This window comes from Galleria mellonella, unplaced genomic scaffold (genome assembly GCF_026898425.1).
Source record: "Galleria mellonella isolate WM207_F2 unplaced genomic scaffold, CSIRO_AGI_GalMel_v1 utg746, whole genome shotgun sequence".
In the NCBI taxonomy this organism is placed as follows: domain Eukaryota; kingdom Metazoa; phylum Arthropoda; class Insecta; order Lepidoptera; family Pyralidae; genus Galleria; species Galleria mellonella.
In genome coordinates, this window is record NW_026442148.1 from 2,034,067 (window position 1) to 2,061,154 (window position 27,088).

The 27,088-nt window shown below is 36.4% G+C and overlaps 3 protein-coding genes across 3 annotated transcripts; all 3 read left to right on the plus strand.

Annotated features, from left to right (window-relative positions):
• The first annotated feature begins 3,226 nt into the window (after positions 1-3,226).
• On the plus strand, positions 3,227-13,810 carry LOC128202080 (uncharacterized). The gene is made up of 6 exons (XM_052901068.1): positions 3,227-3,946; positions 9,799-9,877; positions 10,247-10,394; positions 11,504-11,610; positions 12,431-12,512; positions 13,686-13,810. The coding sequence occupies exons 3-6, from the start codon at positions 10,277-10,279 to the stop codon at positions 13,808-13,810; spliced, it is 432 nt and encodes a 143-aa protein (XP_052757028.1). The 5' UTR covers positions 3,227-3,946; positions 9,799-9,877; positions 10,247-10,276.
• A 662-nt stretch (positions 13,811-14,472) lies between these two features.
• On the plus strand, positions 14,473-20,257 carry LOC113515307 (uncharacterized). The gene is made up of 5 exons (XM_052901123.1): positions 14,473-14,714; positions 15,321-15,546; positions 16,394-16,541; positions 17,870-17,944; positions 19,330-20,257. Exons 2-5 carry the CDS (start codon positions 15,350-15,352, stop codon positions 20,254-20,256), a joined length of 1,347 nt encoding a protein of 448 aa, XP_052757083.1. The 5' UTR covers positions 14,473-14,714; positions 15,321-15,349; the 3' UTR covers position 20,257.
• A 683-nt stretch (positions 20,258-20,940) lies between these two features.
• LOC128202094 (uncharacterized) lies at positions 20,941-25,485 on the plus strand. Its single transcript, XM_052901150.1, has one exon. It carries the CDS (start codon positions 21,136-21,138, stop codon positions 25,426-25,428), a length of 4,293 nt encoding a protein of 1,430 aa, XP_052757110.1. The 5' UTR covers positions 20,941-21,135; the 3' UTR covers positions 25,429-25,485.
• Positions 25,486-27,088: the final 1,603 nt, after the last annotated feature.

The window sequence follows — 27,088 nt, forward strand, 5'->3', positions numbered from 1 at the left end:
TCCCCTTTTGAAGAACCCAACGCTGTAGTCTCTTGGGAAAACCTCGGCAGGGCTATAATGGGTTCTACCTTTTTCAGTTATATCGATCATATCGTACCCTGAACGTGATTCTCAGATGAGGGAGTAATAGGGACCTAATAGCCCTATAGCTAGCTCCACGAGATTTCCACTGGAATCGTGGTTAATTCCTATGGAATTTGTCACGATGGGCTAACTGACCTGCCTTTTCATTCTTACCTGTCATCTCTCAATGTTGCCTCGCTAGCGCTAGCGGGGTTACCGTTCCATTATCATTAATTTATAATTAGTTACGTACTTATTATTTGGTTTGACTTTAAAAAGAAGACTCTCAACTCGGTTGTATTTTTTTATATGTTTGCCGATTTAGATAATTCCTTTTTTTATCTGAAAAGATATTACAGATTAGCTCCATAGATTTTTTTGTGCAACTCAGAATGGCAAACAAGGCGACGGTTACCACTTTCCATCAGGTGTGCCCACCTAATGGAAAGTGGTAAGCGTCGCCTATAGACATGAGCAGTACCGTGGACATAACAGAGTATACTGTTTCGCCCATGATACTTCCCATACGTTGCCATTCCCGAGGACTCAAGTCTACCCTGTAAATTTTATCAAATTCGTTCAACAGTTTGGTTTTAAAATCACAATTGTTTGATAAAGAGGTCGGTAGCGAATAAAAAACCTTACTACAGGCCATAATTTTTGTCCATTAATCATACAAAATCCATGCCTAATCGCAATTTGTATGTTGTCCGTTAACAAAACTGTTTTATGTTAATTTAACTATTCGTGTCAACTGACCACGGGTCACAGGTCGCGGAGCTGTAAATTGATAGTTGATCGCTTGAATCCGCTTAACGGTCGCCATTTTGTTTTTAAATTTTAACCGCCAATTCTAAACGGTCAACTTTTATAAATAATGCTGTTTTGAAAGTAGAAAATTAGGGTTGAATAATATTTATTTATTCTTTATTGTACCATTTATAATAATAATTAATAATAAATACATTGAATTTTAATAAGAAGTGATACAAAAGGTGGCTTTATCGCTAAGTAATCTCTTTCAGACAACCTTTGCAATTGTATATATATATATATATATATATAAGTCAAGGATGGGCAGCAGATTTTAAAATATTACCAAAACCCTAACCAGAGGGAGACTTTGTACAAAAGTCGTTTGCTTAGGTACCTCTGTCCCATTCGTGTTTCAACCGTAAAGTGTTTGCATGGCTGTTTCGGTTTGAAGGGTGGGATATGGCGTGAATTTACACGGTACAGAGGAATAACATCTGAGTCCTCAGGAATGGCAACGCTTGGGGGGTATCATGGGCGAAACAGTATACTCTGTTATGTCTATGGTACCGCTCATGTCTATAGGCGACGGTTACCACTTTCCATCAGGTGGACCGTCAGCTTGTTTGCCATACAAAGTTGTATAAAAAAATTACAGTTACCAATTCGCTTGCCGATCGTGGCAACTACTAGCAAAACGCCCCTTATGGAGCCCTGCCCCTTGTCAGTTGTTACCATTCCTAGCTGGTAGGTTGGCAACTACAAGTTGGCTGATAGGCTGATGATTTAAAAGGGATGCTGCTGCCCATCCCTCGATCGTTAAGTACCCTTAGTCGCCTCTTACAACACCCACGGAAAAAGAAGGGATGTCTATTTTATATTTAGTTTATTCTATGCCGGGACCATACGGCCGAAGAAAGTGAGCGACAGAGTAAAAATATTGACAGTATGTCATTCGGTTATTCAGTTTCTTACATTGTTACGATTCCGCGGGTCTACCATGAAATGAAAATCCGAAGTTTCGGACTCAATTTCGTGTTTTTGTTTTTACCAAAATCGGACCAATAATTAAATATTGTTCGTCATAAATCCTACCATAAAAATCCCAAGGAATAATATTTTCATATTTTTAATGTTTTCAAACGGTAAGTATTATGTAATTTTAACACTAAATTTCTGTTTCGTTCGGCTCCGAAATTTCGGAAAACATTTCATGGTAGACCCTCCGTTTTCGTTATTACGTCCGTGCGAAGTCGGAGCCGGCAGTTAGATTTATTGTATTAGATTTAAAACAATAACTTACAATATGTTATCTACAGCGTCCAAGGTAATAAACACCATTGCACCACAAGGCCGCAGTGTTCTCACGTTTTTTCTCAATTACCGCATCTATCGCCTCCAGTGTTGCCATATTGAATTCCTTCGCAATTTTCGATTAAAAAAATCTGTTCGCGAAATTAATTTTGTTAGCAATGGAGTTTGACAGCCCTATTGCTAGCAATACACCCTATCAGGTTAACCTCCACGTGGTTCCCACTGGAAACCATCGTGAACAATTCTTGTTGAATTCGTCACGATGGGCTAACTGGCCTGCTTCATCCTCACCTATCATCCTTCACTGGTGACCCGCCGGTATATACCGATAGTGCGGGCGGGGTCTTTATTTCATTGTCACCTATAAAAAAAAAAAACGTTTGGACCTAACTCACAACAGTAACAATAGGGCTGTCACATGTCTTATGTGCTAACTTATTATATTATAATAACTAATTTGTTAAGGAGAAAAGGATTGTTAGTAATGGAGACTGAGAATCCCATTGCTAGCAATATACCCAACCAGGTCGACCTCCTCGCGGTTCCCCTTGGAAACTATCATGGTTAATTCCTGATGAATTCATCATGATGGGCTAACTGGCCTGTTTTCATTCTCATCTATCAACCTTCACTGGTGCCAGCGTATCCCATTAGCGCGGGCGGAGTTACCGTTATAATATCATTTTCACACATAAAAAAATAACTAATTTGTACCATGTGGCATGCTAACAAATTTTTAATTGATACGACATTGAACCTTCAGGAAAACAGCATACTTCTTTTTTATGATGGTAAATATTTACTGTACCACCAGACTCGACCATGAGACCGCTTGCCGATGAAAAAAAACATAACTTGATCAAAATTGGCATTTATTGATAATGACCTTCTTATGACGTTCTGATTCTAATGTTTAAATTGAATTATAATTAAATAATAAAAATTCAAAGAGAACACAATGTCAATCTGTTTCAATGTCAATTTAATTTATTAAATATTGATCAATCAATTTCAATTAGAGGCAGACTATATAGGAAAGCCGTCAGTCTTTCCGTCAGTGCCACTCGTCTTTTTTTTTTTATAACACAAGCATTTGTTTGCCATTCTAAGTTGCATAAAAAATGGGTCCACTGTTCACCGGACACTAAACTTTGTATATATAACCACTCTTTGGAATCAACTTCCAGCAGCAGTATTTCCGAACCGATACGACAACATAACCTTCAAGAAAAGAGCATATTCCTTTTTAAAAGGCCGGCAGCACACCTGCAATGCCATTAGTGTTGTGGGTGATCATGGGCGGCGGTAGTCACTTACCATCAGGTGAACCGCATGCTCGTTTGCCCCCTGTGCTGTAAAATAAAAAAAAAATATAACTCACACTAAACACTCAACTTATAATTATATCCTGTCAAAATTTACGATAATGTTGATGACCATAGATTAATTAGTAAAACAAGTAAGATTGACCGTCACCTGTCAAGAACGTCACGATTTTATTTCGCGCCATCTCGCGCCGTCACATCGCCGGCCATTTTGAAATGCGACGCAACACATTTGTCACGCGTAATCGAGCGAAGTAATTATATTATCAAGTTATGTAGAAGTGAATGCTTAATAAACAAGTGGTTAATACTTTAAGATTTTGTGCCACAAATTAAAAAATAAACTACATTTGTGATCAAACCAGTAATTTCGATTTAAAAACTATACCACTAAACTGATTTTGACAGTTCCTATAAGACCAATCTGAACGTATATAATTTTAGATAAAAAAAAAATTTCCAAATTGGTTTATAAATGATGGTGTTATAAGGTAACAATATGTTTTTTTTTTTTTTTAAATACAACCGAATTGAAAAGCTCCTGCTTTTTTAAGTCTAAGTGAAAATAAAGTTGCAAATTTTGAACGGACAGACTTTCTAAAGAAAGTTAAACAAAAACGTTACAAGCATATGAACCTTCTTACATGCTTTTTTCATACCACTTAGAATGGTAAACAAGCCGACGGCCAACCTTATGAAAAGTGATAACCGTCGCTTATAGACATGAACAGCACCGTGGACATAAGAGTATACTGTTTCACCCATGATACCATTTATGCATAGCCATTCCTGAGGACTTAGATATTATTCCTTTATACCCTGTAATTTCACTGCCATATGCCAATGCCAATGCCACCCTTCAAACCGAAACACAGCCATACAAACACAACTGCTTCACGGTAGAAACACAAAATGTTGAGAGGTGGCCAAGCAAACGACTTTTGTACAAAGTCTCCCTCTGGTCTCCATAATAATTGATAAATAAAAAGAAAAAAACAGGATTACATTTATTGTATTTTGTTATGTATTAAATTATTACAGAGTTATGTATACTTTGTTAAAAATTTTCAACAATTGTATTTACCTCACTGCTACACGGCTAAAACACGAATGGGACAGAGGTACCAAAGCAAACGACTCTCTCTAGTTTTATTTAACATGTAAGATAAAATCCGGACTTGAAGCTAAATTAGCGCATCTATAACATTTCTTACACTTCCGTGCAAATAAAAACACTCGGTTAAAAAGTACCAACATTGCAGTATTCACTTTCGCGTTGCATGTTTTATGAATGAACGAACGAATGTGTATACTTTATTTGCATTATACAATATAGGAAATAAGCAAGACAATTTACAAACACAACGATACAATTGTATAAGTACAGTGAGGCGGTCTTATTGCTGAGAGCAATCTTTTCAAGGCAACCTTAGGGTAATGAACTAATTGTTGTACAAGTAGGAATAGTAATATTAATAAATAACAACAATAAACACTTTTTTATTTGTTTCGAATGAAGAGCGGAGCCATCTTTTAATTACTTGTACATATCCGGCTCGGAGGACCAAAATCTTCTGGATAATCCGAGAAGAAAGTTAATTTGTCTCCGCAGGTGGATAATATTATTCCGGGAAACTTTATAAAATGAAACTACGTATTAATCTTGGTTCTTCCTTACGGAGCCATCTTTTTTTTACTTTTTTATTTGTAATATTTTAATAGTTTTTTTTTTTTTTACAATAATAATTATGCACAAAAGAGATGTATACGATAAGTATTTATACAGAATGTTCATATACAAAAGGCGACCTTATCGCTAGAAGCAATTATAGACAACCTGACGTAAATAGTCGATAAGTATAGAGAGAAAGGTAGATGGCGTTAGTCAGACACGGTAAATACAAAAAAAGTAACCAAATAAAATGCATGTTATTCTAAATATCATTTATATAAAAATAAGACAAAATTACATAAATACATATATAATATAAATAATAGTACATAAACATAAATATATAAATAAATTAAATAGATCAAGGTAAATCACACGTGGTGAACGTCAAAGCAAATTAGAGAGATAGGTAATGAGATTTTACCTGCCTCTTGAACGAGACAAGAGAAGAAGAAGCTGATCTAATGGAAAGAGGTAAGGAGTTCCAGAGACGGATAGCTTGGATTGAGAAAAAATTGGAATAGAGTTAAAAAGAATGAATAGGCGTTACTAAAAGAGGGGATCTCGCGCTGCGCAATGTACGACCCTGAGAATCGACATGAAACTCAAAGCACATTTTGAAGTACTCGGGAGTTGAAAGATGGAAAGGAATAGTGTAAAGAAGAGATAGGATAAGACAGTTCCAGCGAAGGCGAATTTAAAGCCACTTGAGTTGATGGCGGAAATTACAAATCTTGCATAATTAAGAAAGTAAAACATTAAGAAAAATAATTATAAATTCCTAATTACAAGTAGAAGGAGGGGGGGAAGGGATTGTTACTAATGCGGACTACCAGGCCTATTGCTAGCAATATACCCTATCAGATTGACTTCCCCGTGTTCCCCCCTGGAAACCATCGTGCTAAATTCCTGGTGTATTCATCACACGTGGGCTAGCTGACTTGCCTTTTTATCCTCACCTATCATCCTTCACTGGTGCTTCACCGGCGTATACCGATAGCGCAGGCGGGGTTACCATTCCATTACCATGCAGTATAAATAGTAATGCTTGCATTAATTGCCGTCTTTTATAAACCATAAATGCATTACGGGCGAGAAGCGAATTAAACAACACGACGACACTGCCTGAAACAAACTATTTTAATTTATTCTCTGATAGCAGATTAGAAAAATTAAAAAGTATAACGCTGACATCGTTGTCATCAAATATTATGGTGATGTCAAAATTCAAAATTAGCAAATTTTTTTTTATTTACTTTTAATTTATAATTTCGTTACGTATTAATTATTTGTATATAATGTAAGTACAGTTATATATGTTTCATTATTTCTTTTATATATATATATATATATATATATATATAATATAGTAAGTGACTACCGCCGCCCATGATCATCCACAACACCAACAGCATCGCAGTGCTGCCGGCCTTTTATAAAGGAATATGCTCTTTTCTTGGAGGTTATGTTGTCGTATCGGCTCGGAAATACTGCTGCTAGATCTAGTATCCTATAGATACTATGTCCTTTCGCGTTCCTTAAGGTTGATTGGAGGAAATCCTTTTAAGGGATAAATTCGCGTTCGTTACATTTTTGTCATAACCTGATATCTATATTAAAAGTGAATGTACAAAAGTATATAAATAAATAAATTATTAATTCACTCTTGCGCCACCTGCCCACTTCTATATGTTCTCCATTAACCAAACGTTGTCTGTAAGAGATTGCCCTAGCGATAAGACTGCCTTTTGTACCTTTATGTGTATATTTCAATCTGTATTTATGTTACTGTATTTCACTTGAATTATTCACTTGTCACTGTATACTTTTATTTATGGTGCAATAAAGAGTTAAATAAATAAATTATTTTCTCTCTAACTGCACTCGGTTGGCTGGAAGAGATCTCTTTCAGAGAAAAGCCCTCCCTTGCTGACAAGTTGTTAAACTAATCGCTATTAAATCGCTTAAATTAAATAGACTTGTTTACAAGCATTTTTAAATCATAAATTATTTATAATTCTACTGCTGGTTACGAAATATTGTTATTTGTTTAGAAGGATCCGCAAGAAACTCAATAGTTACTCTTTTCAAATTATTTAGTACATTTCTTTATTTTTTTTATGCAACTTAAAATGTCAAACAAATAGACAGTTCACCTGATGGAAAATGGTAACCGTCGCCTATAAACATGAGCAGCACCATGGACATAACAGGGCACATTGTGTCGCCCACGATACCCTTCATGCGTTGCCATTTCCGACTAAGGTGTTATGCCTGTATCCTGTAATTTCATTGCCATACATCACGCCTCTCGCCGTGTAGCTCCCGGCATACAATAGGCCACCCCTTCCTTTCCCGTGCATGTCAAAAGAGGCGACTAAGGGAGTGCGAGGGATGGGCAGCAGCGTCCCTCTTAAAACATCTCCAAAGCCTAACTGCGGTTGCCAATTCGCCTGCCAAGCGTGGCAACTACTGACAAATCCTTCCAAGAAGGAGGCTTATGATCAGCAGTAGACAGTTAAAGGCTGGTATGATGATAATGATCTAATCAAACAACTATCCGCAAGACATTTTAACAAGACATCTTGCGGACAGTTGAATAACAGTTACTCTTTTAAATCTCTGTTAACATTATGTGTATTTATTTTAATTTTTTTTTATACAACTTAAAATGGCAAACAAGCTGACGGCCCACCTGATGGAAAGTGGTAAGCGTCGCCTATAGACATGAGCAGTACCATGGACATGATATGCGTTGCCACTGAAGAGTATTCCTCTGTACCCTGCCATATCTCACCCTTCGAAACACAGCCATGCAAACAACTGCTTCACGGTTGAAACACACATTTGAATGTACTATGTCTAAAATTACACGATCATTATGAAGTCCGTCCGTGATCGACTAAGGTCGAACACGCTTGTCATTCAAGTAATCTTTAGTACCCCACATATCATATATATATATATATATATATATATATATATATATATATATATATATATATATATATATATAATATGATATGTGGGGTACTACGTAATATTAACTTTATATATTTTTTATACTACTTAGAATGGCAAACAAGCTGGCTGCCCACCTAATGGAAAGTGGTAACCGTCGCCTATAGACATGAGCAGTACCATGGACATAACAGAATACATAGTTCCTGAGGACTCAGGTGTTATTCCTCTGTACCCAGTAAATTAACGCCATATCCCACCCTTCAAACCGAAACACAGCCATGCAAACACAGCTGCTTCTGTTCAACGGTTGGACAAGAAATGTCTCCCCACCCAAATAACAATCTTTTATATCTACAGGGCGGAATTCGAGTGAACGAGCCAGTGAGACCACGTGTTCTTACAATTTCATTACTTTTTATTTAAGTATCATGATAATAAATAATTATAAAATCAATTAAAATATAAATTAGTGTTTTATATACAATACAAGAATAATTCATTACAAAATTTGGTATAATAACAATTTTAATATTTTATTATATTTAAAGTAGTTAGTCTGATTTTTATTAATAGATGTAGGTACACATTTTGACACAAGATGTTTAAGAAAATTAATATAATTATAATAAATATCTAACACGTGCAGTTAAGTAAGGAAAATGTTTGTTTACTAAGATGTTTAATAATTGTTAATTCAGCACTCACTGCACGTACCAGGTTAATGTGTCGCGTCGCCATTTTTGTCTTAATTTCCTGTATTTGTATTTTTTTTTTTTTATTAGATGAAAATGGTATGGTAGCCCCGCCTGCGCTAACGGAATACGCTGGCTAGTGCAGTGAAAGGTGTTCGATGAGAATGAAAACAGGCCAGTTAGCCCATCATGATGAATTCATCAGGAATTAACCATGATAGTTTCCAGGTGGAACCGAGAGGTGGTCGACCTGGTTGGGTGTATTGCTACCAATGGGATTCTCAGTCCCCATTACTAACAATCCCTTCCCCCCCCCCCTGTATTTGTATTTATTTTGTAGTATAAAAGATCATTTTTATATTTTTAAATTTTGTCAGTCATTACTCAGTTGAGAATTAGATAGATAGATAGCTAAACACTTTATTTGATCCATTTATGATGCATGTAAATTAACAAATGAGTTCATAGAATCAAATTAATTACACTTTTTTAAATATAAAACAAAAGATAAAATACGAAAATATGTTTCCGCCATGTGTGTCGCAGTGACCCCAAATAGGCTACAGCTCAGTGATAGTTTTGCTCAAAAGCAAAGCACTGATTTTCAGCTGCAGCCTAAAGTTAGACGTCTCAATCCAACCCGCAGGGGGTAAAGAAATTGTTGGCAATGGAGTTTGACAGCCCCATTGCTAGCAAATGCCCTATTAGGTCAAACTCCACATGGTTCACCCTGGAAACCATCGTGAACAATTCTTGTTGAATTCGTCACGATGGGCTAACTGATCTACTTCATTCTCACCTATCATCCTTCACTGGTGCCCCGCCGGTGTATACCGATAGCGCGGGTGGGGTTACCATTCCATTATCACCCATTAAAAATAATCCAACCCGCAATACCATACTACCATGAAAGAGTGTTATAGATTACAGTGTATAGAGAATCACCATAAAAATGCCCTATTCTTATAGCAGTGCATACTACACTCATACTGTGGTTATGTCTCCGTTGTTTTAGGCCCATACCTCACGAGGACTGGCAGGGCTGCTACCGACCTGACATCTGTTATTGCGTGCTACGACTACTGAAAATGAGCGTTAGTATGGCTAAAACAATGCTGCGTGGTCCCCGCATAGAATGGACCACCGCTTTCTTTCCCGTGGCTGTCGTAAGAGGGCGACTAAGGCAACTTAATAATCGAAGGATGAGGACCAGCGTTCTTCGTTCGCCTATAGACATGAGCAATGGACATGGACATAACAGAGTATATTGTTTCGCCCATGATACCCCCCCATGCGTTGCCATTCCTGAGGACTCAGGTGTTATTGCTCTGTACCCTGTAAATTCACGTCATATCCCACGCTTCAAACCGAAACACAGCCATGGAAACACAACTACTTTACGGTTGAAACACTTTTTTTATACAACTTAAATTTTCTTTTAGTTTTCTATATCTCTTCCGTAGCATATACCTCTCCCACGCAACTAAGACAACATGGAGGGCGGTGGTGAGGGCATGGTGGCCATAGTCTCAAGCTTCAAGGATGCTGGCCTGGCTGTGACGCTTGTAGACAGCCGATACGACGAACCTGATAGACGCGCGACTGCTAGACGTAACATTGTTTATTCAATTTTTAACTAATGAAGTAAGAATACGGCAAGAAGATCAGGGCTTTTTAAGAGATGATAATGTATTGGTAACCCCGCCTGCACTATTGGTACACACTGGCGAAGCACCAGTGAGGGATGATACCTCATTTATCATCCCTCACTGGAGCCCCGCCAGTCATGAAGTCATGCCAATTCACCAATGGAGATGAATTTGCCAGGAATTGACTACGATGATTTTCATATGCACATTTCATGGTTCCTACGTGAAGATCGGCCTGTTGGGCCGTATATTGCTAGCAGTAGGACTGTTAAATCCTATTACCAACAATTCCTTTCCCTCCCCCAGTTTTTTGATGGGTGAAAATGAAATGGTAATCCTGCGTCTGCGCTATCGGCTTACGCTGGCAGAGCACCAGTCAGAAAATCTAGGTGAGGATAAAAGCACTTCCATTGGCCGGTTATGAGAATTCAACAAGAATTAATCAGTATGGTTTCCAGGAGGAACGGCATGCAGATCAACCTGTTAGGGTATATTACTAACAATTCCTTCCTCCTTAGTTACTATTATTCATCTTTAGCAAACTATTTAGCAAACTGCTGATTTTCTTTAGCAACCATCTACCGTGCGTTTTTAGCAGCAGCAGTATTTTCGAACCGATACGACAACATAACCTTCAAGAAAAGAGCATATTCCTTTTTAAAAGGCCGGCAGCACACCTGCAATGCCTTTAGTGTTGTGATTATGAATTAAATAAAAAACCATTCCGGCGGTTGCGAACATAGAATTAAATTAAAGCTAAGCATATTCATCATCATCATCATCATCATTTCAGCCATTATCCGTCCACTGCTGGACATAAGCCTCCCCATAGACTGCCATAAGGAACGGTCCTGAGCCACCTGCATCCACTGACTCCCTGCAATGCATTTAAGGTCGTCACTCCATCCACTCAAGAACGTTTCTTCCCCTTCGGTTGTCGGTTCTTCGAGCTATGTGACCAGCCCATTGCCACTTGAGCTTGCTTATCCTTAAACATATTGACCTAATTTAACTGCTGAAGCAGCTGGTTTTAATTGTTTAATTAAATAACTTTCTATATAATTTACAAAGGTTGTTGGCTACCGCAAGCGAGATCTTCAGTGGAAACCAACACTGATGCTGTCAAGAGTCATGCCGGCACTCAGATCTGCGATGGCCGGTATGCTAGCAGTTATCAGGTATGTTTTTTTTTTGATGGGTGAAAATGGAATGGTATCCCAGCTTGCGCTAACGGAAGACGCTGGCGGAGCACCAGTGAAGGGTGATAGATGAGAATGAAAAGAGGCCAGTTAGCCCATCGTGATGAATTCATCAGGGATTAACCATGATGGTTTTCAGGGAGAACTGCCATTAGGTGGACCTAGTTGGGTATATTGCTAGCAATAGGATTCTCAGTCTCCATTACTAACAATCCCTTTCCCCCCGTTATCAGGTATGTTGTCTCAGCCGCTAACTGTCCACTGCTGAACATACCCATAAATTTTGATAGTAATTGCTACGATTGGCGACCGCAGTTTGGCTTTTGGTGTTGTTTTAAAAGAAATGCTGCTGTCATTCCCTCTACCATAAGCTCGCTTATTCGCCCCTTACGACACTGACGGTATAGGAAAGGGTGACCTAGTCTATGTCGGGATCTGTATGGTCCATTAATACTCAGCATTTTCAACCAACTTCAAAAATGTAGGAGCTTCTGAATTAGATTGTATTTTTTTATGTTTCCTACCTTCATCATCGTTTATAGACCGATTTGGCAAATTCTTTCTGTATCTGATATGTAGGATATACTTATCAGTTCCATAGATGTCCCATAGACATTATGTTCAGCAGTGGACTGTTAACGATGATGACGATTAAAATGTTACCGAATATTGTGTCAAGTACCGCAAAATCCTGAAATCAATTGTGGTCTTGAAAATGAACTGCGGCAAAAAGGCACTTAAGGCCTCTGTGACAAAAGCCACTCAACAATAAATACCATCATACATCATTTGTTTTCAGCTAGCACACTGCAGCTTGAAGCCAACCTCTCCGTCCGTTCACCTTCCAGAGTTTCCTCTCCAGAAAACTACACCTTTCAGAAGTCAGTATGCATTTATAAGTCTATTTTTTATGGCTAGGAGTTGACAGACAAGCATACAGCTCGTTTGATGTTAAACTATTAAGGTTTTGAAGAATCTCACACTGTCTCTAGGGAAAACTCGGCAGGAAGTTTACTTCACAGCCCGGGAGAAATTTACTTTGAAACCACACATGACATGTGACCATTTTTAAACGTGTGAGGATGAATTCCTTGTTGGTAGCGAGCGGTGCGATGATAAATAAGTGGCTGTGGGCATCATTGCAAACAGTTCCTCAGAACACGATCCTATATGCAAGCGGTAGAACACACAAACGGAGGCAAAGTCTCGCCTTAGACTTAAGGGCTCGATACCGCCTGCAAGCTTAATACTTACCTACTTATTACCCGATTAATTGGAAAAAAGCTGTTTTAATTGCAATAGTTCTTGGATATATTATTGTATATTTGGCTCAACTTACTGCTTCACCTGCCCATGATCGTAGATTTGATCCCCGCACAATACAATACTCTGGATGTTGAGTATCAGTTACCTAACACCCAAAGTACAAGCTCTTCTCAATTTATTGTCCACTTCTGAACATAGGTCTCCCCCAAAAGGGGGAGGGGGTCTTGCCAATAGTTGCCACGCTTGACAGGCGCGTTGGCAATCGCAGTTTGGCTTTTGGAGAAGTTTTAAGAGAGACACTGCTGCCCATCTTTCGCCGTCTTTTAGTCGTCTTTCACGACACCCACGGAAAAGGAAGATGTAGCCTATACTATACCTACACGGCGAATTATAATTCTTTATACTTTCTAATGCGCTTCCAAAAAACATGAGTTTTTTTTTTTATGCAACTTCGAATGGCAAACAAGCTGACGATCCACCTGATGGAAAATGGTAACCGTCGTCTATAGACATGAGCAGTACCATGAACATAACAGAGTATACTGTTTCGCCCATGGTACCCCCATGCGTTGCCATTCCTAAGGACTCAGATGTTATTCCTCTGTACCCTGTAAATTCACGCCATGTCCCACCCTTCAAACCGAAACACAGCCATGCAAACACAACTGCTTCATGGTAGAAACACGAATGAGACAGAGGTACCCAAGCAATCGACTTTTGTACAAAGTCTCCCTCTGGTGAGTTGAATGGATTACATTTTCTTTTCAAATCTGCTCAAATGTTTTCAGATAAAGGTAACTTTGAAGTCGGCTGGCAAAACACTGGAGAGTACTCCTACAGGCTGGGAACAACACAGTTGCAAAGAAATAGTTTTACCTATACTGACCATGACATGATGAGTATAAATAGCTGAGTATATTTTAGTTGCATTATGTAGCTTAGGGAATGATGCTGGACATCTTATAAAAGAACACACGAAAAGGAAAAATATGTTACGTTTTTTTATGTATTTTTCTTATTTTGTAAATTTTTACTTTCTTTTTTTTTTTTTTGTTATTTGTGTGTTAAGTGGTGCACATGGTATATACCTATTAAATACTTTACTGAACTAGGCGTTATCTTGCGGAAGTCCATATCACTGGTTATTTGTTTAGAATTATTTTGTTTAATTCCACTACCATTAGTATTTTATTTTTATTTATTTATATACACTTTATTGCACCAAGTAACAAGAGAAATAACAAATACAGTAAATATTAATGTGTGTGATACAAAAGGCGGCCTTAACAATCTCTTCCAGACAACCTTTGGGTAGAGGACATTGAGAAAAAGACAAAGGGTAGGTGGCGCACTATTATATAAATATTATCATATACAAACATATATAGATGTATGTATAGTATGTGTGTGACTGGCAACACTCGAAGATGGACCACCACTATTACTACCAGAAGTTCAACAACCTTCCATATTACCTATCAATCTCCGACTGCCATTTTGTTTGCATATGTTTTGACACACGTGTTTCACCTCTAAACGAGGTATGTTCAGTGAGGGATATCATGGATGACGCACTCTGTTATGTGCATGGTACTGTTCATGTCTATAGGCGACGGTTACCACTTTCCATCAGGTGGGCCGTCAGCTTGTTTGCCATTCTAAGTTGTATAAAACAAATTGTCCAGGACTGCACAGCTGTTCCCGTGACACAGACGCGTTTATCCACTCCCTTCGGAAGTACCCGAGCCTGTCTCCCGACCGGGCCACCTCGTCTGACCTGGTTTGCAAGCTACTAGCCTACACACAAGCTAAGAATGGTTAATATTTTTGAAAGAGAAAACTTCTTTAGGCGCGTTAGGCATTTTTTGGCATGGAAAAAAGTGTTGAACTCCCGACACTGTTACCGTTCCGTAACCGACACCTCTGATCATTAAAAAAAAACACGTAATTATTCAATTTTTTTACTTCTGTCGGTACTCCCGGAGTACTCAAGTTTTTTTTTATACAGCTTAGAGCGAAAACCAGATTGAAACAAGAGATGTATATAAGACCTTTGAAATTCTCTATGTCCAGCAGTGGACAATTAACGTCTAATATGATGATCACAAGATTTACTATCGTCTCTACTAATTTCATCACCTTTGAAGTTGCTATTTTTTTTTGTTGATCAAAAAGAAGATGTTTTCTCCCTCGAACACAGAATGAGCTCCCTGCCGCGGTTTTCCTAAGAAACTACAGCGTAGGGTTCTTCAAAAGGGGGATAAAGAGGTTTCTTCAGAGTCGGGAACGCGCGCGTAATACCCCTGGTATTGCAAGCGTTCATAGGCTACGGTAACCGCTTACCAACACGTGGGTGGTATGCTTGTTTGCCACCTCAGTGGTATAAAAAAACCTTTATTTTTAAACTACTTTCTTCATCACAGCCACAAAAGCTTCCCGTCGCACACGAAGCATGCATAAACTCCGCGACAAAATCAACCCTCAACATTCAGATGTGAAAGATAAAGTCTCCAAGAACATGCAGACTTACACGCGGATAAAGGTCAGAGAGAATGTTTATGCTGTTACCAACGAAGACAGGAGTAGTCTGCCGAAGACCAGAACTAAGAAGACAAATATATTATCTCCGTTGAACGAAGAAAACGTAAGGTTAGTTCATAGTATGTAGTCGCAGTGTGCTCCCGGCATAGAAGAGGCCACGCCTTCCTTTCTAGTGGGTGTCGTAAGAGGAGACTAAGCGAGGCCGAGGGATGGGCAGCAGCAGGCGATTAAAGGAGCTTAATCCTCGAGGGATGGGTAGCAGCGTTCCTCTTAAAACATTATCAAAGACTAGCTGCAGTTGCTAATCCGCCTGCCAAGCGTGGCAATTACTGCCAAAACCCCCCTTTATTAGGGAGGGCAAAGTTCAGCCGACACAATGATTTTCAAAGACTTCAAAATAATTAAGATGTAAGTGTACCACATTAAAACCAACTTGAAATGTGGCAAATACTTTAATTTAAAAACTAAATGACAGAATGATTTTTCCAAAAGGAAAAAAAGGTATGGCCTATTCTACGCCGGGACCACACGGCAAGACGTTTAAGAAACATAACGAGTATTATGAGAGGACTTAATAAGACTGACTGTCTGTGTGCTTGTTTCGGTATCACACTAAAAATACTGCACCAAATTGATCGAGATTTTCACAGTTATATCTCTGAAAGTCTGTCCGATTCGTGTTTCTACCGTGAAGCAGTTGTGTTTGCATGGCTGTGTTTCAGTTTGAAGGGTGGGATATGGCGTGAATTTACAGGGTACAGAGGAATAACACCTGAGTCCTCGGGAATGGCAACGCACGAGGAGTATCATGGGCGAAACAGTATACTCTGTTTTGGTAACGGTACTGCTCATGTCTATAGGCGGCGGTTACCACTTTCCATCAGGTGAGCCATTAGATTGTTTGCCATTCTAAGTTGCATAAATAAAAGATCTATCTTTTTCATTTTCATTCAAGGTATAGAGACAACCAGCTAAACAATAAATACGACTATTTGAAGTTGGCTTCCCCCCGCCGTCACGCGAAGTTCGCTGAAGTCAGGTACCTCAACGAGGTGACCAGGTGCTTGAAGGACACCATACGCCAAATCTGTAACGATAGATCAGTAAGCGTTTTAATAAGTTTTTTTTTTATGGGAATGGGCATTGAATGTTATAGGTAACAAGATACCGAAAGATATTTTGGGTCTATCTTTTGATAAATTTAAGACTGTTATTAATGACTAGCTGTTGCCCGCGACTTCGTCCGCGTTTCCGTCGTTTTTCGTAAAATAAATAGCCTATGTCCTTCCTCACTGTTCAGTGGTTTTGAAGCAACAGACACATTTCCCTTCACTGTTCTGCTCCTATTGATCGTGGCGTGATGAAAAGTACACTATAACCTGCCCGGGAGTATGAAGAATAATTGTACCAAGTTTCGTTAAAATCCGTCGAGTAGTTTTTGTTTCTATAACGAACATACAGACAGACGAAAACTTTTCTGATTGCATTTTTGGCATCAGTATTGATCACTGATCACCGCCTGATAGTTATTTTAAAAATATATTTCATGTACAGAATTGACCTCTCTACAGATTTATTATAAGTGTTAGTGAATTTGCTCCACAAACAAATCGACATCATTTGTGATAAAACCAGTTATTTTAATCCAAAAACTAAACTGTTGAATTGATTTTAACAAAATTTCTATGCGACCAATCTGTAAGTATATTATTTCAGAAAAAAAAAATTCCAAATCTGTTTACAACTGACGGAGGTTTGAAGTCATAAACTTAAAAAAAAATACAATTGAATTAAGAATCTTCTTGTTTTCGAAATCAGTTGAAAAAAGTAATAACAATAATTGTCAGGAAGTTTCCGCAAATTGGACTAGAAGTTCCTGGTACATCTACAGGTTAACATAATATTACAAACAGATTACCAGACAAATTACATTTATACAAAAAAAACATAGCACACAGTTATGCATTTGGCTTAGGCCCGTGTACACCTGTAAAACCGGTTTTAAGCAGAAATATCGTAAATTTAAAATAAAAATAATAATATAAATAATAAAAGTAGGTGACTTTACATGAAGTCTACGTTTTTTTTCTATCTATTGCAGAAGTTAAATAACCCTCAGATGGAATCCAAGGAGGCAAACAAGCTGTATGCATGCCAGTCTGATGGTAAACGGTCACTGTAGCCTATGGACGCCTGCAACACTGGGGATGTCACGTGCGCGTTGCCAACCCTGAAGAAAACTTAATATACCCTTTTTGAAAAACCCCTAACTGTAATCTTTAGGGAAAACCTGCAGGTAGATCTGGACTGTTCCTTATGACAGTCTATAGGGAGGAGGAGGAGGATGAGGGGGGGCTTTGTCCAGCAGTGGGCAGACACCAGCTGATGATAATGAAGATAAGCTTAGTATAAATTTCAAACCGTATTACAGGTGTGCCCTCAAATCCAGACTCGGTACAGTCGCCACCAGAGGGAGCACCATAATAAACGCGAGGCGCAACACGCTGTAAGTTGCCGAGGTTAAATTTTGGTTTAAAAACCTTACAGTTTACATTCTTTAACTACCAACCACACTAACATCTCAAACTGCTCATTTTATAATGTATTATTTACACTCATTGTATTTGTTATCACAGTAAAAGTTCTTTATTCACGGTATATACGTTCCGAGAACATGTCGCGAATACAGAAACCGTGAATATAGAAAGCCGAACCGCTTATACAGCGGCAATAACATTTGACAACATATTTTAGACGTAGTTGTAATAAGGTCTGTTTTTCTTTTTCATTACTCCTTCTGCCGACGCGTTTACAATAGACATCGAACCCTTTTTATTAGTATGTACCGATTAGATCCGCGAATATAGAAATCTTTAGCCGCGAATATAGGAATTGGAATTGGGTCGCAATTTTTTAAGTCGCGAATATAGGAAGCGTGAATAAGCTTTTACTGTATTAAAAAATATAATTTAAGAGGCATTATGTAGTAACAGTATTTGCGTGCTCAATAATGATGAAACATCGCTCTACAACATCATACAATGTCAAATTTATAACTGTACCTATGTGTATGCCAATAAATGATTGATTGATTGGTTGCTTTTCAATCGACTTCAAACAGAAGGAAGTTGTCAAGTCGGTTCTATTTTTTCTCTCATGTTTGTCACCTTCATAACTCCGTCAGTTTTACATCGATTTGGAAAATTGTTTTTTTATTTAAAAAATATATATTTACAGATTGGTCTCGTATAAAATTTATCAAATTGGGTTCAATTTAGGGTTAGTTTTTAGACCTGAATAACTGGTTCTGTCACATTTGAAGTCGGTTTTTTCTTGTGGGACACAATCTTTAATTATTTTGAAACGGCTCCGTCTCCTTTTGACCGCTTCGTTAAAAGGACAGTTGTATTATTGTATTTTATCTCAGAACTCCATCATTTATAATATATAGACAGATAGATAGATACTCTTTATTGTTTCCTCCAAAAGATTAGGATTTTTTTTTATACAACGTAGAATGGCAAACAAGCTGACGGCCCACCTGATGGAAAGTGGTAACCGTCGCCTATAGACATGAGCAGTACCATGGACATAACAAAGTATACTGTTTCGCCCATGATACCCCCCATGCGTTGCCATTCCTGAGGAGCCAGGTGTTATTCCTCTGTACCCAGTAAATTCACGCCATATTCCACTCTTTAAACCGAAACACAGCCATGCAAACACAACTGCTTCACGGTAAAAACACGAATGGTACAGAGGTACCCAAGCAATCGACTTTTGTACGAAGTCTCCCTCTGGTTTACTGTTAATTTTTTACTTGGTGCAATTAAATGTAAAATAAATAAATATGATATTATAGTTCTTATAATGTCGTTTCTTTTATTTCAGACAACACTCCCAATATGTTCATCGTCTCAGAAAACGTGTTACTGCAAAAAACCAAAAACTTGCCCTTGCGAAACGACAATAACAACATATTCCGATATACAACCTGAAACACGAACGTTAAATAAATCACACGACGACGATTTTGAAAAATTACAGCAAATTATCAATCAATGGTCACAAACTGTACCAATTTATCCCAATATTAGTGTAGAAGATAAAGCCAAAAGAGAAGAAGTATTAAACAAATTGATAAGCACGTTGAACCAGGTAAAGGATGAATTATCGACTGAGGATTTTAAAGATATAGCTAAGTGTAAGATTGGAAAATGTATGGATAGTCTTCCAATGTGGTGCCCTGAGGACAGGAATGAACGAAATAAATTTAAAGAGAAGTTTGCTAGAGATCTTGTCAACAAATTACAAAGTTTAGATCTAAAACCTCATCTTACTAGATCTGATAATCGAATAAAAACTGCACCTAATAATATAGCAAAAAGTACATCAAATGAAGAAAATTATAAATTTAACAATGAAATATTCAAGTGGCTTGATAACATTGAATTTAAAAGAAATAGTAAAGGACAAGTTATTGACAAAAGAAATTTAGGGGTCATATTTTCAAAAAGATTACAATTTGTAGCTATGGATAAACCTTCAGATGATGTATTAAAAAGCGAAATTGTGGATATTCTTAATCAATTGCCCATTGAAATAGAAGGAAATAAAAATAAGTATATTGATGAATTAGCCAATAAGCTTACGAATAAACTAAAATATATTCTAGTTAATGATGTTAAGAAAACGATAGATAAAAAAGCATTGATTCTTTGGAAAACGAATTTAAAAATAAAGTTTTTGACTTTCTCAAAAATATTCCAGAATTATCAGATCTCGAAGAAAGAAAAAATTGGCAAAAAAACGTGTTAAAAAACTTCATGAATTACAATCACAAGGCATCGATAATGAAATATTTCAACAAAAATTTCACGAAGAAATTAAAGATTGGTTAGATTTAAATATTAATAAAAAACAAGATTCTATAGACACATTATCAGAAAATATTATTGGAACATCAGTTACCTCAGTAGTATCTTCATCAGCAAAACAGCCTGAAAGTAACCCAAATGATAAGAAAAAAATTACTGAAGATATTTGGAATTGGCTCAAGAATATTCCAGAAATAGAAAAAACAGATAAAAATAAAAAAGCGGCCGAAAAGCTGGCTATAAATATTTCTAAATTACAGACAGAAGGGGACAATGTTGAAGATAAGATTCTAAATGAAATCCAACTTTTTTTAGAAAACGTCTCTGGTAACAATAATGTAAATACATTAGAAAATAAAAACAAAGCTATTCCCAAACAACATAAACATTCTAATACACAAGATGATAATATTCAGCAATTAATTTTAAATGACATTTCTGAAGATGTTAATGAACGTAATACAAAAATTAGTAATGGTAAAAAGAAGAATATGGAAAATGAAATATCTAACATAATAACAAAAAATATAAATTCGGTGAAATCCAGTGAAAGTGAAGCAACTAGATTTGAAATAGGTGCTTTAGAAAAAGACATAAGAAATTAGCTAATAGTTTTATAGAAAAAGTTAATAATAAATCTCCTAGACACTTTGAGTATTTTAAAAAAAGTCCCATATTCTCGAATACAAAATCGTCAGAAAATGGTCTAAAACAATCAATAAAAGAAGAAATAAATGACATACTCGATGAGTATAATAATTATATCCTAAGTAAGCGTGAATTAGAATCAAATCTATCAAACATTCTAGAAAATCAAATTATGCGAGGAGGAGATGTTAATAGTATTAGAGAACAATTATATCAAATATTACCAGATGATAATTTATCGAGAAAAGACATTGATAATATTTCTGACAGACTGATTAATCTTGCTAACGAACTAACATTAAGTTCTAAAAGTTATGATTTTACTCTGCCTTTATCGAGAGTTGGTCAAGAATCGTTGACGCCAACAGAAATTAGTCGTATGCAAAAAGAAATATATCCAAATAATACTAAGAGACATATTTTTGATTTTGTCGAAGAGACAGCCGGTATCAATAATAATAGTCAACAAGCCAGAAACACAAACAATACTACAACAGAACCAGTTATTAAAAATATCAGTGACATATCCGATCCAGAAAGAACACCAGAAAAAACAGATAATACATTAAAGAATGATGGGTCTGAATGTCTAGAAAGTGTACCGGAAATATCGAGAGCGCACCAAGCAGAACAAGTTACTCAACTTACAAATCGCTTACAGAGTATTAAAACATCTACACCGCAGCAATCTATGAGCATAGAAAGATCATTAAATCCAAAACAAGACATTTTTAAACTTAGTTTTTCTTCCATTAACAACGATGATCAGGAAAATAAGTTTTTACTAACAAAATCACAAGTGGAAAAGCAGTATATGTCTGACCTCGTCAATGTTATAAACAAATGGATCCGTAAACTTCCAATCAGTTTAAATAATAACAAGGTATTTTGGGAAACAATGATGAAAGATTTAGCTGGCGATATAATTGATAAACAAAAATATTTACAACTTAATCCAGAAGCAAAAATTTCTGATGATGTAGAACTGGAACACCTTAAGTATCAAGTATTTAGATGGTTAAATAAAATACTAGATGTTAATAACTTATCAGATATTATAAGGAAAACTGGCAGTCTTATGAGCCTTATAAATAATATTCCTGTACCTCAACTAGCTAAACCAATCGGAAAACGGCAAGAAACAAAATTAACACAGGGATTAATGCCAAATTATTTGGATGCTCTTCAAGATGAGATTTCCTTGTGGTTTGGAGATATGTCGTCTAATTTATATACGCTTACTGATAGTAGACAACACCAGGAATTGATAAAAGAATTAGCTGAAAAATTAAAACAAGTTTTTAGCCAAGGATATAATGAAAGTTACATGGATAATGAAATTTCTAAATGGCTAAGCAAAGTAACACGAAATAGAGTCGATAAAGAAAACTTGAGTAAAGTTGCGCAATTATTAAAAAATAAATTGAAAAACAAAGGATTTACAGATGAATCTAGTTGGATAATGAAACAAGATAGTAGCCAATTTGTTGAAGAAAATTTACTCAGTGGTATCTTCGACTGGTTAAAGGGTCAATCACTGTATCAGAATAGGAACTCGCAAGAAAAACGCATTCAAGAAAATTTAGCTTCTACACTTGCTAAGGAATTAAAAAATGCTCTTGAATGTGTTTATGTACTAAAAGCAGATATTAATACAGATGAAGTACTTACTAAAGTAATAATGAAACATTTACAGACATTTCCTATGGAGCCGGAGCATAAAACAAATAAAAATTATATTCGTAACACAGCGGAACAACTTTTACGCTATTTGAAAGATCTCAAGTTATTTCGTAATATTTCAGATAAGGATGTACGATCCCCTGATAATACATTATTGAGCAGTGACGAAAACTTGATTGGTTCTCTTCCATTGAATAATCTAGACACATCCACAAATAAGTCAGAGTTTGATAGGTGGAAAAAAGAATTAATGACACGTTTAAAACCGTTATGGCAACAATATAGTAAAAATGATGCCATTATTAAGGAAGAAATTAAAAAGAATGTAGCTAAGTTTCCAATAGATACAACAGTAGAAAAAAATCCAAAATTTATATCTGATAAAGGAGGACAGCTTCTGAAGCAATTGGAAACCGCACCATCAAGTAGTACTGAATTATCTTCAATAAGTAAAGTTGATAGTAGTGCAAGTAATAAAGTTTCTCATAAAAAATCAGCTGATTATTTATATGACAGTATAGAAAACTGGTGTGAAAAGCTACAAATTAATGGCAATACACCGGAAAATATAGAAAGGATTAAAACATTAAAGCCATATATTGCTAGTAAATTAATTAATAAAATAGGTGAATTGAATTTAAATCCTGAAATATTTAATGACGATGTGCTTTATGAAGATATGCTTCAGGATGAAATAGATAATCTACTTTGTACTTTACCACCAAGTCACGAGTTAGAGAATAACAAACCAGAAATTAAAAGAAGTTTATTGGTAAAAATAAAAGAAATTCAGAAGATAATTCGAGATAAGTTAGCAGGACAAGCTTATAAACGACAACTTCATGATACTATATTGAGGACGTTACCATCTACAGAAAATCTTTCGTCGGAGGAGCAGGCCTCTTTCGAAACATTAAAAGAGAGTCTTGCAGATGCTTACATCAACTTACGTTATGCTACAAATAACGAGAAACTAAAAAATCTGTTTAAAAATAAAATAGCTAATGAGATACATAGATTTTGTGATGATTACTTGAAACGACACCCGGCAACTCCGATTGACTCAAAAAAATTGAACCAAGAACTGTTTGAAGCCTTGCATAAAGTGCCAATCCCTAAAGATGAAATTATGAAATCTGAAGTAGAGCAAGTTAAAATCAAGGATGAAGTTAATAATTGGGTTAAAAACTTACCTTTATTAGAAGTTTCCGGACCAAAACTATTACTTAAAAGTAAAATTGTTAATTTTTTAACAAAATGTCTACATGATATCGAAAAAGAGAAAGAGATACATCCAGATATAGACTATGATGATAAAATGCAGAAAGAAATAAAAAAATGGTTAATTAAATTACCTTTAAGTTCCGATAAAGAAGACGAAATTGAAGATATGATCAAGAAATTCATGACAAGATTAAAAAATACAAAACATTCGAGAAAACTTAGTGTATCTTTAACCGAGCAGTCAATAGATGACGACCTTAAAGAGCCTACAATAGATTCATATGACAAAACATCAGATAAATCCCCAGAAACAACTAACAATGGCAGTTACTTGTCTCGTTATGCTCATGATTTTCCATCTACCACTCTAAGTACAGAAGACAAAGCCCATATGCATATAATAAGAGAAAGAAATCTACCTTCATCAGGCAGACATATACCTTCAAGGTTTGGACCTTCAGCAAACAATAGTAATAGAGATGCAAATAGAGCTGGTAGTCCTTTGTCTGTAGATGTTGCGAGTCAAACAGAACTAAGACCTAATGGTACTGAATTATACAATTCCAAGAAAATCCAGTACAGTAGTCCTAAAATCTCTAATGGCTCACCGCAAACAATGACTACCTCATCTAAAGTACCCAGTATGAAATCGGTTGGCAGTCAAGTTGAAATTTCGCCCCAAATAATTGTGAAAGAATATTTTTGGGATACCACATCGACAACACAAGGATCGGGGTACAAATTTCCGCAAATGTCATTTTCAGAACTGCCTTGTAGTTTTACCCAAAACAGTGGTTTATCATGTACATCTGCTTCACAGAGGCCTCATGAAATGTCATGGTCTGCGGGCCAAAACCAATCCCTATCCCCAGGACCTTGTATTTTATTACCGCCATCTTGCATAACACAACAACCTTCACCAAAAGCACCTTGCGTGTCCACACAGCAGCAAACTTGTTCATACCAGTCCCAACAGGTGCCCTTATCATTTCAAGAAACACCACCTCACCTAACTGATGTGTCTATCGACCCTACACCCAAACGAGTTTGTATGAGGAAAGATCTAAGTGAGCCCTTTCGTCAACCGAATTTAAAATCAACTGATGCTTCACGTAATTTATCATCAACCGAACGTCCTGAAGTTGGGACTAGCAGATCTTTTCAGAAAAAAAATATGGCTCATCATGGCTCATTTGAAAACGCCCAGCATTCAAAAGAATGTAGAAGTCAAGCTAGTAAAGCGAAAAGATCTAAAAATGTTCCTGATGATGAAGACTTCGATTGCTCTATGCGTTTTGCTGACATTGTGGAGTTCTGGGATAGTTCGTCTAGACGTAAGATTTATCAAATACCTTCTGAAGATATAGTCGAACCTTTTATAAGAAAGACCATAAGAAAAGAGGAAAAGGTCAGGTGTCGTTGTCAAGAGCGTATTTTAACAAAACCTGTGAGTAGAAAATCTAAACGGGAGCCTTGCCAGTCCTATGAAAATTTGTGGCGCTGCTCCAAATGTCGTGGCATTCACTGTCCAAATCCAAGTAGATTTTATTTCAAATAATATTGTTTGTTGTTCACATGTGTACGTTAATAAAATGGAATTGTTATTAGATTATGTTTAACGATACAATAAATCTTTTATTGGTGTTCAGTCATTATTATAGTTAAGTACTTTTAAAGCACTTACAGATAGTTTTGGTGAGTTCAATTCACACGCACAAACATCTGTATTCGAGTGAAAAAAAAGTTAACAAAATGTAACCGTTTATGCTGCTTATATTAGTATCATTCACTAGATGGCGTTGTAATCTTCAGAACTAAACTTGTTATAATGTACTAAATATACGCTATGTCTATCTTGTATGTCTGTACATACAAAAGGTATTTAAGAATATATGAAGGGCCAAGACCAATGGAAAACAAAACAATATTTTTTGTTCCGGCATTATATTAAAATTGCTACTGGATGTGGTTGCGGTTTTAACAATTGTATTTTTTAAGATATAACTTAAAATCTGATATATATTCTAATTTATAAACACGAATTTCCAAATTCCATAACTGTGAAGTTGCGAACAAAAATAAGTAGGCAATAAAAATTATATAAATTGTAGCTTTAATAAACATATAAAATACAATAAATACATATTTTGTAAACCACGTAAAATAACAAGCAACATGGGATTTCATGCAATGCATTGAACATGAAACAAAAATGGAATAATTAATAAAAGTAGCCATAAGGAAATGGCATAGGATAACAAGGTCGTCTTCTCCCGTAAGGTCTACAAGGTACTCTTCGGCCACATCTCCAAACACGCTCCATATATCTGCACCTAAGTCTCAATTCCTCTTCATCATACCCTTGCTCTTGGTCAACCACTACGTTATTTAAATCTTTCCCTGGTGTTGCCTGATTAGCAACTGTCACAGTAGACACTGTCCTACCATTTCTTGAAGGTTGAGAACCAGCAAATCCTGTACTAGTACCTTGACTAATAGTTTGTCCTGAAGTGTCTGATACCTGAATACCATATAAACCGAGTCTTGGAGCGTTAGAGTGTGTTATTGCAGCTCCCGCATTTGTAAGTCCCTGGTTTAAGTTTGATAAGTTATTAGTGTTCAGCGAATGATACCGATTGATATTTTGTCTCAAATTTGAAGTACGACTAACATTATTTACATGTTCTGAATATGTTTGTGACCGGTTGATACCTTGTCCTAAATTAGAAATGTGTTTGACTTCATTTATAGGTCTAAAACAAGGTTGTGTTTGGATGAGTCCTTGTCCTAATTTAGAAATGTGATTAACATTATTTACATGTCCTGAACAAGTTTGTGATTGGTTGATTCCTTGTCCAAAATTAGATATGTCATTTATAGGTCCTGAATATTGTTGTGTATCGTTGATCTCTTGACCTAAATCAGAAACATGTGTGGCATAATTGACGTTTCTTGAATATGGTTGTATCTGGTTTATTTCTTGTCCTTTTGAAATATGATTAATATCGTTAATATGTTGTGAATATGGTCGTTGATTATCAGTGTACTGACTAGTATCTACTGACTCCCACCAAGTTTGTCGATTTGCTTTTCGTTCATTTAAAAATGAAACTTGTCTACTGGGCCCAGCTATTTGACTAGTCCCTAAAACTCCTGGCCGACGATTTTTTGAGGGAATTTCTTGTATAGTATTTGAAATAATGTTATCTGCTCTTGCA

Excerpts from the sequence above, each read along its gene's own strand:
- LOC128202094 (XM_052901150.1), top strand. The coding sequence starts at position 21,136 with ATGCGAGGAGGAGATGTTAATAGTATTAGAGAACAATTATATCAAATA.
- LOC128202080 (XM_052901068.1), top strand. The coding sequence starts at position 10,277 with ATGGAGGGCGGTGGTGAGGGCATGGTGGCCATAGTCTCAAGCTTCAAG. Across the intron at positions 10,395-11,503 it reads TAGACGCGCGACTGCTAGAC|GTTGTTGGCTACCGCAAGCG; the intron begins GTAACATTGTTT and ends TAATTTACAAAG. Across the intron at positions 12,513-13,685 it reads GAAAACTACACCTTTCAGAA|ATAAAGGTAACTTTGAAGTC; the intron begins GTCAGTATGCAT and ends AAATGTTTTCAG.
- LOC113515307 (XM_052901123.1), top strand. The coding sequence starts at position 15,350 with ATGCATAAACTCCGCGACAAAATCAACCCTCAACATTCAGATGTGAAA. Across the intron at positions 15,547-16,393 it reads TTGAACGAAGAAAACGTAAG|GTATAGAGACAACCAGCTAA; the intron begins GTTAGTTCATAG and ends TTTTCATTCAAG. Across the intron at positions 17,945-19,329 it reads AACGCGAGGCGCAACACGCT|ACAACACTCCCAATATGTTC; the intron begins GTAAGTTGCCGA and ends CTTTTATTTCAG.